General features: G+C 45.2%; 1 protein-coding gene across 1 annotated transcript in view; it reads left to right on the top strand.

The window, feature by feature from the left end:
* LOC309568069 (uncharacterized protein) overlaps window positions 1–15,992 on the top strand; it is a gene marked incomplete at its 5' end in the record, with an annotated part of 109,541 nt that overhangs the window by 77,236 nt on the left and 16,313 nt on the right. The window contains 3 exons of the mRNA XM_082273639.1: window positions 242–349; window positions 2,616–2,717; window positions 11,505–11,618. Of these exons, the coding sequence (XP_082129765.1) occupies window positions 242–349; window positions 2,616–2,717; window positions 11,505–11,618 (324 nt within the window). The remainder of the gene's footprint in view (window positions 1–241; window positions 350–2,615; window positions 2,718–11,504; window positions 11,619–15,992) is intronic.

The raw sequence follows: 15,992 nt of genomic DNA on the forward strand, positions 1-15,992 counted from the left end.
AGGAAAAGACTCCCACCCAGCCGTATATGTACAGTGGCCGGGTGGGAGGTGGTTATTAAAGTGTAAGCTCCTCTGGTACAGAGACTGATGTGACCGACTTAGTGCTCTCTGTACAGCACTTTGGTATAGGTCAGAGCTAATTATAAAATTGTATGAAAATTGTGGAATATGTAACAATTTTATATATTTATCCAGCAGCTGTATATCATTAAAAAATGATTGCTGTATATTTTGGTTTCAGGAGACCAGCGCTCCAAAACACCCAGCCTCTTCAACGAAGCCCTCACTACGGCGGACAATCTTCTGGGGTTCATTAAGGAGTTTCTTGCAGTGATCGTCTCTTTCTATGGTAAGGAGGAAGGATCCAGTCTTGCAGTAACCCCAGTCAGGGCTGTCTTAATGCATGGGCACCCCTTGGCATTGCTCCAGGTGCATGGGGGCCCCATTACAGTCTTGTATTATATCATACTTGGCAACTGTCCCAGATTTGCTGGGCAAGTCATGCTTTTTACTAAGCTGTCCCACGATGGCTGTGTCCTGAACAGCATCCTGGAACCTGTACTGTGCCCTCTTGACCCCCCTGTACTGTGCCCTCCTGGCCCCCCTGTACTGTGCCCTCTTGACCCCTACTGTGCCCTCCTCATCCCAGTGTTGTGCCCTTCTGCCCCCCCTGTACTTTGCCCTCCTGCCCCCCCCCCCTGTACTGTGCCCTCCCCATCCCAGTATTGTGCCCTCCTGACCCCCCTGTACTGTGCCCTCCTCATCTCAGTATTGTGCCCTCTTGACCCCCCTGTACTGTGCCCTCCCGACCCTCCTGTACTGTGCCCTCCTCATCCCAGTGTTGTGCCCTTCTGCCCCCCTGTACTTTGCCCTCCTGCCCCCCCTGTACTGTGCCCTCCCCATCCCAGTATTATGCCCTCCTGACCCCCCTGTAAAAAAATGATGTCACTTCTTAAGCCCAAGTCCAGCTTATTTTAACCACTTGACCTCCGAAATGCGTTACCCCCTTCATGACCAGGTCATTTTTTTGTTATTCAGCACTGCGCTATTTTGTGATAAAGGTATATACTCCAGTAGGTGTATATTCTTCGCGCCTATGGATGGCCTACTTGGAGGGGGGGGGGTGTAAGAATAGATATATAAATAAGGGAAGGGGTGGTGGTAGCAGCTGCTATAGAATAGATATTAAATGAGTAAGAAAAACCCCAAAGTAGTTGGGATTACTATAGCGCTTGCTGTTAGTAGCCAGGGGTAAACAATTGCTTGTTAATAGACTGGATAAAATGTATGAGGCAAATATAAATTAATTATAAAAAGTGATAAATGTAGATTGAATACGTAAATAAAGTGATGACTTTTAGAACTCAATAAATAACAAAGACTGGATGGTGATAAATCACAAATAATTACAGTGTAAAATCAATAAATGGTCATAAAATATCAGGTTATAAAAAGTCAATCAAATCACATAAGTGCCTTAAAGTGCAAATAAGTGCCAAATAAGTCCAAATAAAGTTCATATGTGACTTAAGTGCATAAAAAATAACTTTGGAGCCAAAGGGGGAGAAAGTGCAAGTGCTTGTGCTGGGTCCTCCAGTAGTCCAACTGCTGGTACTTGTGGTATGGCTTTAAGGAATAATGGGGGTGTGCACTCACCAGAGGTTGTGGGTCTTAGTTACAATATGGCAGAAAGACCTTAAGAGCCTTGTGGCCTCCTAGGCCAGAGAGATGGCGACTGCTGGGCTTTGTAGTCCCCTATGGTCCGGGGTCCCCTTCCTGGATAGACTGGATCCTCAGGGTTCGGTTGGGGTTCTTTAGAACCTGAGGAGCTCCAGAACTTATGCAGCCTTGTGTGTTTTCCACATCTGAGAATTGTTTATAGCGCAAAATCTAAAAATCGCGGAGGTTATCAAATACCACCAAAAGAAAGCTCTATTTGTGGGGAAAAAAGGACATCAATTTTATTTGGGTACAGCGTCGCACGACCGCGCAATTGTTAAAGTATCGCAGTGCCAAATTGCAAAAAAAAAATGGCCTGGTCATTAAGGGGGTAAAACCTTTCAGAGATGAAGTGGATAAACTATTCATTTTGGAAAACTGCATGTACTGCATATGGAAATACTGTATTATGGCCACTAGATGGTGCCAAAACTCATAGAAAATATGTATTTATTTCCTATGATCGTTTTCACTTTATTCTGTATGAATTAAGAATATTCAACGTGGAGAGAAAATATACATGTGACACTCAGTTTTGCACACTTTATCAAATTTATGGATGAAATTTAAAAAAAGGTGGTGATGTCAAATCCTTTATTTATTTTTTTTTAAAGTAGGCAATGACATTTCTGTTTTGTCCTAGCATTTTATTGTTATGTTGACCAACACAACCAGATTATTATATATATATATATATATATATATATATATATTACATGTATGTATGTATGTATGTATATATGTGTGTGTGTGTGTGTATATATATATATATATATATATATATATATTACATGTATTGTATTGTAATGTATGTATGTATGTATGTGTGTATATATATATATCTATATATATATATATATATATTTTTTTTTTTTTCTTTTTTTTTTCTGTTTTAGGATGTATAATCCCATGGTGGTGTTGTGTGATACCGGCATTTTTCTTCTTCTGTCGGGTGATGTTCTGGATAATCCAGTTGGTAAACAGTCCTAGGAAACCACGTAAGTCTTAGTGAAAGTGTTCTTTCTGTGTGTGCGCTATCCAAATGGGATGTGTGTGGCCCATTTTGTAAGAAAACATGAGTGATTAGACCAGGGCCACTGATGAGGGGGGGGAGGGGGAACCACCAGTCCTCCTGTAGGGGGCCCCAGCAGACAGGGGGGACCGCAACAGCAGAGGGAATCGGTGCGGTCGGACAGAGGGGCAATTACAGGATGCCCTGTGCGGCTCTCTGCAGTAGCTGAAAACCGATTTCTCTCCCACCGGCCTTCAGCTGCTGCAGGGAGAGACACAGGGGCCCCCCATAGAAGCTGCTGGTTTCCCTGTCCCATTAAAAAAAATAACAAACTGTAAAAAAAAAAAATGTAAAATAAAATAAGTTTCAAACATTTAAACATTTTTTTTTTTTAATTATAAAATGTTTTTTTCAAAAATGTAAAAAACACTATTTAAAAAAAGGGCAAATTCACGCAGCTTCTTTATCTTTGTGTCCTCTAAGAACGATTTTAGTATATTTTTAGTGGAAATATTGTTTTGATAAATACAAGGGGGGCCCTGCCAGGTTGGCTGTACGGGGCCCCGTGATTTCTATCAGACCACACACTTCTTTTTTTTTTTTTTGCAGGCCTTTTGCAAACGATACTCCTGTTTGAGCGTCTACTTTTCAGACTTTTTATTTGTATGTGTTTGCGGGTATTTTCGCACAAATGCACGAAAAACTTGTTCTGTACTATATGTAAATGGGCATTTGCGCGCATTTACACGTGTGTGAGGTGTAAATGACTGATCATAAATGCAGATTTTTCTATTTTGTTTTTACTGAAGAATGCACGGCGCTTGTTTATGGGCCTGTGTGCATAGGTACATTATTATTAATGGGCTGCATTTTAGCTCTGTAAAAAAAAAAAAAAGCTATACTAAGCTTTTTCAAGCTGCAGTGTGAGAAAGGTCTAATTGTTGATGTGATTCAAATGAAACTAGTGGGTATCATAGAGTAACCTAACTAGTTCCCTTCTACAGCCATTTTTTTTCATTTTATGCACACATGTTAAGATTTGAATTTTTGGCTATAAAATTATTTTACACCCTATTATAAACCAGGGGTGATTAATTAAAATTCAAGGATGTCTGGTCCCTAAAATCTTCCAGCTGAGGTCCAAATTACAAGTTTGTGCTATGATTCAGAAACATTATAGTACTTGTATGTCTATCAAAAATATATCTGGTCCCCCATCAGAGTGCACCCTTATATCAGGTGCGCCCAATCGGAGTGCCCCCTTGCATCAGGTGCGCCCCCTTGCATCAGGTGCACCACTTACGTCAGGTGTGCCCCCTTGCATCAGGTGCGCCCCTTACGTCAGGTGTGCCCCCTTGCGTCAGGTGCGCCCCCTTGCGTCAGGTGTGCCCCCTTGTGTCAGGTGTGCCCCTTACATCAGGGGTGCCCCCTTGCATCAGGTGCGCCTCTTACGTCAGGTGTGCCCCCTTGCATCAGGTGCGCCCCTTACGTCAGGTGTGCCCCCTTGCATCAGGTGCGCACCTTACGTCAGGTGCGCCCCCTTGCGTCAGGTGTGCCCCTTGCGTCAGGTGCGCCCCTTACGTCAGGTGTGCCCCCTTGCATCAGGTGCGCACCTTACGTCAGGTGCGCCCCCTTGCGTCAGGTGTGCCCCTTGCGTCAGGTGCGCCCCTTACGTCAGGGGTGCCCCCTTGCATCAGGTGCGCCCCTTACTTCAGGTGTGCCCCCTTGCATTAGGTGCGCACCTTGCGTCAGGTGCGCCCCCTTGCGTCAGGTGTGCGCCCTTGCGTCAGGTGCGCCCCCTTGCGTCAGGTGTGCCCCCTTGCATCAGGTGCGCCCCTTACGTCAGGTGTGCCCCCTTGCATCAGGTGCGCCCCTTACGTCTGGTGTGCCCCTTACGTCAGGTGTGCACCCTTGTGTCGGGTGTGCCCCCTTCCATCAGGTGCGCCCCCTTGCATCAGGTGTGCCTCCTTACACCAGGTTCCCCCATCAGAATGCCTCCTTACATCGGGTGCCTCCTTATATCGGGTGCCTCCTTACATCAGGTGCGCCCATCAGAGTGCCCCCTTGCATCAGGTATGTCCCTTTAGACCTATAGACTGGTAGAGCCCATCAAAGTGAACAGTATACTTGTACCTAAGGGATATTTCACTGTAGTCAGGCAGGCAGACAGGGGGGGGAGCTGAGGAAGAAGCGAGTTGCAGGGGGCGGGAGGTGGGTAAGAAGTGAGTTGCAAGGGGCAGGAGCTGGGGAAGAAGCGAGTTGCAGGGGGCAGGAGCTGGGTAAGAAACGATTTGCAAGGGGCGGGAGCTGGGGAAGAATCGAGTTGCAGGGGGCGGAAGCTGGGGAAGAAGCGAGTTGCAGGGGTGGGAGCTGGGGAAGAATCGAGTTGCAGGGGGCGGGAGCTGGGCGGAGAAGTGAGTTGCAGAGGGCAAGAGATGGGCGGAGAAGTGTGCTGCAGAGGGCAGGGCACAAACGTGACATTATTGGTTTCTAGGACAGTAGCAGTCCTAGCAACCGATGACTGCTCAGTAGTGGGGATCCAGTGCTGCACACTGGCGGGCTGACGGTCCGGACAGGAGTGTCACTCGGTCTAGGAGTAGATAGCGGTCTGCCATTTCCTGACCACTCTTATATACAGTATTTTCTGAAATTAGAGGCCCTGTAGAGTAGAAGTTTCCATTTTTTTTATGCTGCACAATATTTGTGTAACTGTTTATTTAATCAATTTTTAGCAAAAAATACACTAAATTATTTTATTGCACACAAGCAATTTTTTTTTTTTGTACAAAATAAAAGAGGAGGTAGTGTAGAGTGAAGAGATACCAAATGTGTCAGGCCTCAAAACTGCACCAAATGGCAAAAAACAAGGGTACCCAAAATATCACTAGTAGGGATGATCAAACAGTTCGGGTCGACCATCGGTTCGACCCGAACATTGACTGAAAAAGTTCGGAATTCGGCAACCAGAACCGACCAAAATGCAATGGGACAGGAACTGGGCTTTAAAAGCCCGTGATTGGACCAGAACCATCAGTAAAAGCCAATTGAGGGGGCAGGAGGATGCTAGGAATGTGATTGGAGTGACTAGGGGGTCCAGAGGCCAATCAGTAGTGAATACGCCCCCCAGTATATAACATAGCCCCGCCAAATCTCTAGCATTGTAGTACAGGGATGTGGAAGAGAGTAGAAGCAGTTCTGTTACTCCTGCTGCAAAAGTGTCATTTAACAATTATTAGTGTGAGGAAAGGGATATCTAGTGTAGTTAGGGTACTATTTTCCACTATAGTTAGATTTAATAATCTAGTTTCTGTAGGGAAAGTGTTAAGTGCCAGGGTGACCGTAGTGTAGTGTAGGGTTAACTGACTCTGACTGCTATGGCAGGGTGACCAAACCCTTCCATGTCAGGGTGACCGCTATAGAGAAAAGATTGTTTCTATTAGAATTGCAGTAGAGCAGGGTAGTGGCTTCGCTATTTTCACACCTGGCCGTTTTTGTTGCAGGCATTTATTGGGCTTTTTTGTGGACGTCTTTGGAGGCAGGCATGACATCTGAACTTCTGTGTAGGGGTATATATACACACACACATGTATGTATAAATACACATACACATATATAGGTGTGAAAGTAGCAGAACCCTATGCCTGCGCTAATGAAATTATTTGCAGGCATAGGGCTTCGCTCCTATCACACCTTTATGTGTGTATGTGTATAAATACATATAAGTGTGTGTGTATATATACCCCTATACAGAAGTTCAGATGTTATGCCTGCCTCCAAAGACGCCCAAAAAATGCCCAAAAAAAAAACGCCTGCAACAACACACCTGGGCGTTTTTGTAGCAGGTGTTTTTTTGGGCATTTTTTGGGCGTCTTTGGAGGCAGGCATAACATCTGAACTTCTGTGTAAGGGTATATATACACACACACACATGTATGTATATATACACATACACATATATAGGTGTGAAAGTAGCAGAACCCTATGCCTACGCTAATGAAATAATTAACAGGCATAGGACTTCGCTCCTATCACACCTATATGTGTGTATGTGTATAAATACATATGAGTGGGTGTGTATATATACCCCTATACAGAAGTTCAGATGTTATGCCTGCCTCCAAAGACGTCCACAAAAAAGCCCAATAAACGAATGCAACAAAAACGCCCAGGTGTGTTGTTGCAGGCGTTTTTTTGGGCATTTTTTGGGCGTCTTTGGAGGCAGGCATAACATCTGAACTTCTGTATAGGGGTATATATACACACACACTTATATGTATTTATACACATACAGAACATATAGGTGTGATAGGAGTGGAGCCCTATGCCTGCAAATAATTTCATTAGCGCAGGCATAGGGTTCTGCTACTTTCACACCTATATATGTGTATAAATACATATATATGTGTGTGTGTATATATACCCCTACACAGAAGTTCAGATGTCATGCCTGCCTCCAAAGACATCCACAAAAAACCCAATAAACGCCTGCAACAAAAACGGCCGGGTGTGAAAATAGCGGAGCCACTATCCTGCTCTACTGCAATTCTAATACAAACAATCTTTTTTTTCTGGTTCTGGACATGCTACAGAGCTGAAACTTCACAGGTACACTTTTTAGATCCCCCAGACACTAAATCCAAAGAAATCTCATTTTTTTTTCAATAATTTTTTCAAAATGACAATTTTTAAGAACTGTTTTTTTGGTGTGAATAATAGTCCCTGGGGCATGACCCAGAACCCTAGGCAATTTTTAGGGGCATTTATTGGGTTTTAGGGCTTCAAAATGGTGTTTTTTGATTACCGAAGTTCGGGTCCCATTGATTTCAATGGGGTTCTGAAATCCGGGCCGAACTTTCGGGATGTTCGGGTGTTCTGGTCGAACCGAACTTTTCAAAAGTTCGATCATCCCTAATCACTAGGCAAAGCTTTAAAAGACTTTACAGCTCATCGGCTTAGAGTACTGTCATTGAGAGTAAACAGTGCCCAGTGTCAGTGGAAGGAATAGTGCCCCATCATTGGTATCAGTGGAATGAATAGTGCCCCATCATTGGTGTCAGTGGGAGGAATAGAGTCCCATCATTGGTGTCGGTAGGAGGAATAGTGCCCCATCATTGGTGTCAGTGGAGGTCATGGTGCCCCATCATTGATGTCAGTGGAAGGAAAAGTGCCCCATCATTGGTGTCAGTGTGAGGAATAGTGCCTCATCATTGGTGTCAGTGGGAGGAATAGTGCCCCATCATTGGTATCAGTGGGAGGAATAGTGTCCTATCATTGGTGTCAGTGGGAGGAATAGTGCCCCATCATTGGTGTCTGCGGGAGGAATAGTGCCCCATCATTGGTGCCAGTGGGAGGAATAGTGCCCCCATCATTGGTGTCAGTGGGAGGAATAGTGCCTCATCATTGGTGTCAGTAGGAGGAATGGTGCCCCATGATTGGTGTGAGTGAGGGGAATAGTGCCCTATCATTGGTGTCAGTGGGTGGAATAGTGCCCCATGATTGGTGTCAGTGAGAGGAATAGTGCCCTATCATTGGTGTCAGTGAGAGGAATAATGCCTTATCATTGGTGTCAGTGAGAGTAATAGTGTCCCATCATTGGTATCAGCGGGAGGAATAGTGCCTCATCATTGGTGTCAGTGGGAAGAATAGCGTGCCATCATTGGTGTCAGTGGAGGTCATGGTGCCCCAAGGGCCAGATAAAGACAAGCAAAAGGCCACAGAACATGGTTTGGATGCCGCTGGAGTAAACCATAAAAGAGCACTCAACAGAACAGAGGGAACTGTGTACTCCAATATATTACTGAAGGACTGGAGGACCTTACATCCAAAACCAGCAATCACTGATGCAGTCCAACAAAACTTGGTAAAGGCATGGATGGAGGACCAGGTGCCACTTTGCAATGTGTAAAAACAAAGCCTGGTGTTGGAAAGCCCAGACAGTACCCACCACTCTGGTAGAGCAGGTGTAGGGGTATAGCCACTAGAGGTAGCTGGGACCTTTTTGTTTTGCATAGTGCCCATACCTCCTATAAGTGGCTCCACCTGCTGCTTGTGTAACTGCTCCTATGACATTTATTTTCATTTACCTGGCTAAAAAATTTACACCTGTGGCCAAATATACACTATATTACCAAAAAAGTATTGAGACACCTGCCTTTACACGCACATGCACTTTAATGGCATCCCAGTCTTAGTCCAAAGGGTTCAATATTGGGTTGGCCCACCCTTTGAGAAAACACATGATACAAATGTTATAAATAGAGTTGCAGTTCAGTGAGTAAAATAAATATTTGATTCCCAAGCAAAACCTGACTTAGTAGTTGGTGGAGAAACCCTTGTTGGCAAGCACAGAGGTCAGACGTTTCTTGTAGTTGGGAAGTACAGAGGTCAGACGTTTCTTGTAGTTGGGAAGCACAGAGGTCAGACATTTCTTGTAGTTGGGAAGCACAGAGGTCAGACGTTTCTTGTAGTTGGGAAGTACAGAGGTCAGACGTTTCTTGTAGTTGAGAAGTACAGAGGTCAGACGTTTCTTGTAGTTGGGATGTACAGAGGTCAGACGTTTCTTGTATTTGGGAAGCACAGAGGTCAGACGTTTCTTGTAGTTGGGAAGCACAGAGGTCAGACGTTTCTTGTAGTTGGGAAGCACAGAGGTCAGACGTTTCTTGTAGTTGGGAAGCACAGAGGTCAGACATTTCTTGTAGTTGGGAAGCACAGAGGTCAGACGTTTCTTGTAGATGGGAAGTACAGAGGTCAGACGTTTATTGTAGTTGGGAAGCACAGAGGTCAGACGTTTCTTGTAGTTGGGAAGCACAGAGGTCAGACGTTTCTTGTAGTTAGGAAGTACAGAGGTCAGACATTTCTTGTAGTTGGGAAGCACAGAGGTCAGACGTTTCTTGTAGTTGGGAAGCACAGAGGTCAGACGTTTCTTGTAGTTGGGAAGCACAGAGGTCAGACGTTTCTTGTAGTTGGGAGGCACAGAGGTCAGACATTTCTTGTAGTTGGGAAGCACAGAGGTCAGACGTTTCTTGTAGTTGGGAAGCACAGAGGTCAGACGTTTCTTGTAGTTGGGAAGCACAGAGGTCAGACTTTTCTTGTAGTTGGGAAGCTCAGAGGTCAGAAGTTTCTTGTATTTGGGAAGCACAGAGGTCAGACGTTTCTTGTATTTGGGAAGCACAGAGGTCAGACGTTTCTTGTAGTTGGGAAGTACAGAGGTCAGACGTTTCTTGTAGTTGGGAAGAACAGAGGTCAGACGTTTCTTGTAGTTGGGAAGTACAGAGGTCAGACGTTTCTTGTAGTTGGGAAGTACAGAGGTCAGACGTTTCTTGTAGTTGGGAAGTACAGAGGTCAGACGTTTCTTGTAGTTGGGAAGTACAGAGGTCAGACGTTTCTTGTAGTTGGGAAGCACAGAGGTCAGACGTTTCTTGTAGTTGGGAAGCACAGAGGTCAGACGTTTCTTGTAGTTGGGAAGCACAGAGGTCAGACATTTCTTGTAGTTGGTGACCAGGTTTGCACACATCTCAGGAGGGATTTTGGTTCACTCTTCTTTACAGATCTTCTCTAAATCCTTAAGGTTTCTTGCCTGTCGCTTGTCAACTTTTTTCAGCTCCCTCCATAACTTTTCAATAGAATTAAGGTCTGGAGACTGACTATGCCACATGACCTTAATGTGCTTCTTCCTGAGCCACTCCTTTGTTGCCTGGGCTGTATGTTTAGGGTCATTGTCAGGGTGAAAGATCCACCCATGACCCATCTTCAGTGTTCTGGCTGAGGGAAGAAGCTTCTCATCCAACATTTTACAATACATGGCCCCATCCATTGGCCCCTCAATGTGGCAAATTCGGCCTGTACCTTTAGTAGAGAAACAGCCCCAAAGCATCATGTTTTCATCTCTGTGCTTGACTGTATGGATGGCCTTCTTAAGGTAATAGTCAGCATTTTTCTTGCTCCAAATACAGCGAGTCCCCTCCTCAAGAAGGCACTTATACAGTCATGCCAATGAACATCTAAATGATTCAGAGAAGAATTGGGAGAAAGTGCTGTGGTCAGATGAGACCAAAATTGAGCTCTTTGGCATTAACTCGACTCGCTGTGTTTGGGGGAAGAAAAATGCTGAAGAGAAACATCTTCCCTCAGCCAGAACACTGAAGATGGATCATGGATGGGTCTTCCAGCATGACAATGACCCAAAACATACTGCCAAGGCAACAAAGGAGTGGCTCAAGAAGAAGCACATTAAGGTCATGGAATGGCCTAGCCAGTCTCCTGACCTTAATCGTATAGAAAACTTATGGAGGGAGCTGAAACTTCAAGTTACCAAGAACCCTTAAGGATTTAGAGAAGATCTGTAAAGAAGAGTGAACCAAAATCCCTCCTGAGATGTGTGCAAACCTGGTAACCAACTACAAGAAATGTCTGACCTCTGTGCTTCCAACTACAAGAAATGTCTGACCTCTGTGCTTCCAACAAGGGTTTCTCCACCAACTACTAAGTCATGTTTTGTTTGGGGGTCATCAAATATCTATGTGATCGCCGCCGCTCCTCCCCTGGCCCGACTCCCGCTGTGTCTGAATACAGTGAGAGCGAGCCTCCGGCGGTGCGCGCGCGCTGCCCACGAGGGGAGGAGTCCAGTGATGTAGGTCTACGTTGCTGGACGATAACGAGCCACTTTGCCGCAGTACGGTCCATGTGAGCGGGTGGCAAGTGGTTAAAGAAACTACTTTGCATTTCCTTTTTTTTCACAACTTTCAAAACTGCTTGTTTTTATTTCATTTCTCAGGTAAAAGTATCTTCTCCTTTGCGAAAGTCTCTTTTGCCTGGGCCACATGCATCTCCAGCGTATTGGGAGTTCCCACATTCTGTGTTGCTGTCTTAGTGATCTTCTACAAATGCTGTGAGTAGAAAAAGATTCCATTGTATCATAACTCACTATTTATCTAGATGGGACCATATAGAGTTTCTGTCTGTTGGAGTTAGCTGTGTGCAATCATTTATTGACCATCAATGTCTTCTATTACTATGTGAGGACTAGTGTGTGTGTGTGTGTGTATATATACATACATGTGTGTGTGTATATATACCCCTACACAGAAGTTCAGATGTCATGCCTGCCTCCAAAGACGTCCACAAAAAATGCCCAATAGACGCCTGCAACAAAAACACCCAGGTGTGAAAATAGCGGAGCCCTGTGCCTGCTCTACTGCAATTCTAATACAAACAATCTTTTTTTCCTGGTTCTGGACATGCTACAGAGCTGAAACTTCACAGGTACACTTTTTAGACCCCCCAGATACTAAATCCAAAGAAATCTCTTTTTTTTTCCAATAATTTTTTCAATAATTGTCTATCAAAAACTAAAATTTTTAAGAACTTTTTTTCTGTGTGATTAATAGTCCCTGGGGCATTACCCAGAACCCTAGGCACTTTTTAGGGGCATTTATTGGGTTTTAGGGCTTCAAAATGGTGTTTTTTGATTACCGAAGTTCTGTTCCCATTGATTTCAATGGGGTTCTGGAATCCGGACCTGAACTTTCGGGAAGTTCGGGTGTTCTGGTCGAACCAAACTTTTCAAAAGTTCGATCATCCCTAATTGTGAGTGGCCGGCGGTCACACTCGCGGGCATGGCCGTGAACGAGCAGGGGCGGGAGCGCGCCTCCAGCAGCGCGCCCTCGCCCCCTACAGGCTCCTGGGTGAGTGACGTAGCCCTACGTCGGTTTGCCCAGGAGCGACTGGCTGCCGCAGTAAATATAATGACGGCAGTTGGCAAGTGGTTAAAACAACACACACATAGTATAGGAATAAAAAAGATTTACTTAGCTTAGGTTAAGGATGGCATTCAGATGATAAAAGGAGGATAAATTCACATCAATTTCAGGAGATTTTTCCCAATTTCTACTAATATCAGAATTTCCTGAAAAACTACAGTTTTTCAAAGTCTGGGCACAATCACCCATCCGTCCTAGTAGAAACTCTACTGATGTCATTATTCTCCAGTATTTTATATGTGAAAGGAGGCTCCAATGGATTGGTTTTAGCCAGTCCTAACAAAAGAATGGCTATAACAGTTTTGAGACTATCTGTGGTGAGGTCAGAAAATCAATGTATGTGGGAAAGGCATAGCCAGTATACAGATGTAGCACTGCCCCCTAGAGATCTGCTGAGAATTACACTTTCTTGGGTCCCCTGGGTTACCATTAGCAACTGACATTAGATAACAGTTCTTAGCTCAGACAATAATCAGTCCAAGGGATTTGGTTTTTTGTGTTTTATTTAGAACTGGGATAGGAGAAGGGATGAGTGGGATTCTCCAACTATGAACTATGCACAATCTTGAGGACAACGACCTGTAGAGTGCGGCAAGGCCGCTGCTTCACCTTGCCACTGAAGTGAAGATAAATAGACTGTTCGTGTTTGAATATTCTCTTCAGGGTTAACAACTTGGCACCCACTTTACTATCACTGCCTGTGGGTGCTGACACCCGTCCGCTGACTCTAGCCACTGGAGATGTCCTCTTCCTGGGCAGACCCTTTGGCAAGCTCCCCTGTACTCACAGACACTGTTTTTCCAGAGTTGCACTGCCTTCACCTTCACAGTCAGTTTCCACTGGACCTCTGGGTTCAGCCACACTGGCTCACTAGGCCAACTGCCAGTGACCACCATCCACAGCAAGCAGGAGGAGAGACAGCCGTCACCCTCCTCCTGGGACCTGGCTTCCCACCCAAAGACCCCCTGTCACATGTGCCCTTGGCTTTCATAACCTATCCCAGGATGCAACACTGTCTGTGCCAACCCACTGGGACAGTTACAAAACCTGTGCGGCACTGGCTGGGTTTCCTCCACTGTCCAACAGGCTCCCCTATTGGACACAGTGGGGACACAGAACAGATGAATCGCATATAGACACATGCAACAAGCCGGACTAGAAATTCTGCTCCCCTGTTAAGCAGATAGAGCAACTAGGTTTTACCTGCTACTCCCCTGTTAAGCAGGCAGAGCAAACTATACTCCCTACCTAGCACCTATCTAGGAGGGTGCTACACAGAAATATACACTGCTCAAAAAAAATTAAAGGCACATGGTTTAATCAGAGTATAGCTTCAAATCAATTAAACTCCTGGGATATTGATCTGGTCAGTTAAGTGGCACAAGGGGGTTGTAAATCCATTTCAGCTGCTTTGATGTTAATGAAATTAACCACAGGTGCACTAGATGGGTAACCATGAGACGAACTCCAAAACAGGAATGGTTTTACAGGTGGAGGCCACTGACTTTTTTTTTCCCTACTCATCTTTTCTGACTGTTTTTCACTAATTTTGCATTTGTCTGGGGTCAGTGTCACTACTGGTAGCATGAAGCCATACCTGGACCCAATAGAGGAGGTCAGTGTCACTACTGGTAGTATGAGGAGATACCTGGACCCTATAGAGGGGGTCAGGGTCCCTACTGGTAGCATGAGGGGATACCTGGACCCTATAGAGGGGGTCAGTGTCACTACTGGTAGCATGAGGAGATACCTGGACCCTATAGAGGGGGTCAGTGTCACTACTGGTAGCATGAGGAGATACCTGGACCCTATAGAGGGGGTCAGTGTCACTACTGGTAGCATGAGGAGATACCTGGACCCTATATAGGGGGTCAGTGTCACTACTGGTAGCATGAGAGGATACCTGGACCCTATAGAGGGGGTCAGTGTCACTACTGGTAGTATGAGGCCATACCTGGACCCTATAGAGGGGGTCAGTGTCACTACTGGTAGCATGAGGAGATACCTGGACCCTATAGAGGGGGTCAGTGTCACTACTGGTAGCATGAGGAGATACCTGGACCCTATAGAGGTGGTCAGTGTCACTACTGGTAGTATGAGGAGATACCTGGACCCTATAGAGGGGGTCAGTGTCACTACTGGTAGCATGAGGAGATACCTGGACCCTATAGAGGTGGTCAGTGTCACTACTGGTAGTATGAGGAGATACCTGGACCCTATAGAGGGGGGTCAGTGTCACTACTGGTAGTATGAGGAGATACCTGGACCCTATAGAGGGGGTCAGTGTCACTACTGGTAGTATGAGGAGATACCTGGACCCTATAGAGGGGGTCAGTGTCACTACTGGTAGCATGAGGAGATACCTGGACCCTATAGAGGGGTACAGTGTCACTACTGGTAGCATGAGGAGATACCTGGACCCTATAGAGGGGGTCAGTGTCACTACTGGTAGCATGAGGAGATACCTGGACCCTATAGAGGGGGTCAGTGTCACTACTGGTAGCATGAGGCCATACCTGGACCCTATAGAGGGGGTCAGTGTCACTACTGGTAGCATGAGGCCATACCTGGACCCTATAGAGGGGGGTTGGTGTCACTACTTACCTACTACTGAGGTCATATCCTAAACTTCTCCCCTAAACCTAATCTCTAACTCTAACAATTTACCTAAGGTGATCCCCTAAATTTAACTCTTAACCTACTTTCTCACTCTAAAACTTTATCCGAGACCAACCTCTAAATCTAACCCTAAACCTAACTTTAGACTTTAACGCTTCACCAGAGGCTAACTAATTGTAACCCTAAATCTAGCTTCTATCTCCAACACTTTACCTGAGGCCAACCCCTAAACACACCTTGAACCTGACTTCTAATTCTAACCCTTTAATTGAGGCCAACCATTAATTCCAACCTCAAACCTAATGTTCTATTTCAAATGCCACCTTATGCATTGACATACTGTACCTCTATAGAACCAATCCATCCGGACATTATGGTCACCTGCTGACTTGGCACCATTTAAATGCAACTTAATGCTTCAAACCTAACTTCTAACCCACTGACTGAGAGAGCAAGTGAGTCATAACAGCCAACTTCTACAGCTAACTCTTAATTGAGGCCAAATCCTATATCTAATGCTAAAGCTAACTTCTAGCCTTAACCCAAGACCAACACCTAATTCTAACCCTAAATCTATCTTCTGACTATAACCCTTTACCTGAGGCCAAGCCCTAAATCTAACCTTAAACCTAACTTCTAACTCTTTATGTGAGGCCAAGCCTTAACTCCAACTCTAAACCTAACTACTAATTCTAACCCTTTACCTGAGGCTAACCCTTAACTCTGACCCTAAATCTAACCCTTCGCCTAAGGCCAACCCCTAACTCTGACCCTAAATCTAACTTCTAACTCAACCCCTTTACTTAAGGCCAACCCCTAATTCCAGCCCCACACCTAACTAATAACTTTAACTCTTTACCTTAGGCCAACCCCTAAATCTAACT

Source organism: Pelophylax lessonae (assembly GCF_965119305.1).
Source record: "Pelophylax lessonae genome assembly, chromosome: 1".
In the NCBI taxonomy this organism is placed as follows: domain Eukaryota; kingdom Metazoa; phylum Chordata; class Amphibia; order Anura; family Ranidae; genus Pelophylax; species Pelophylax lessonae.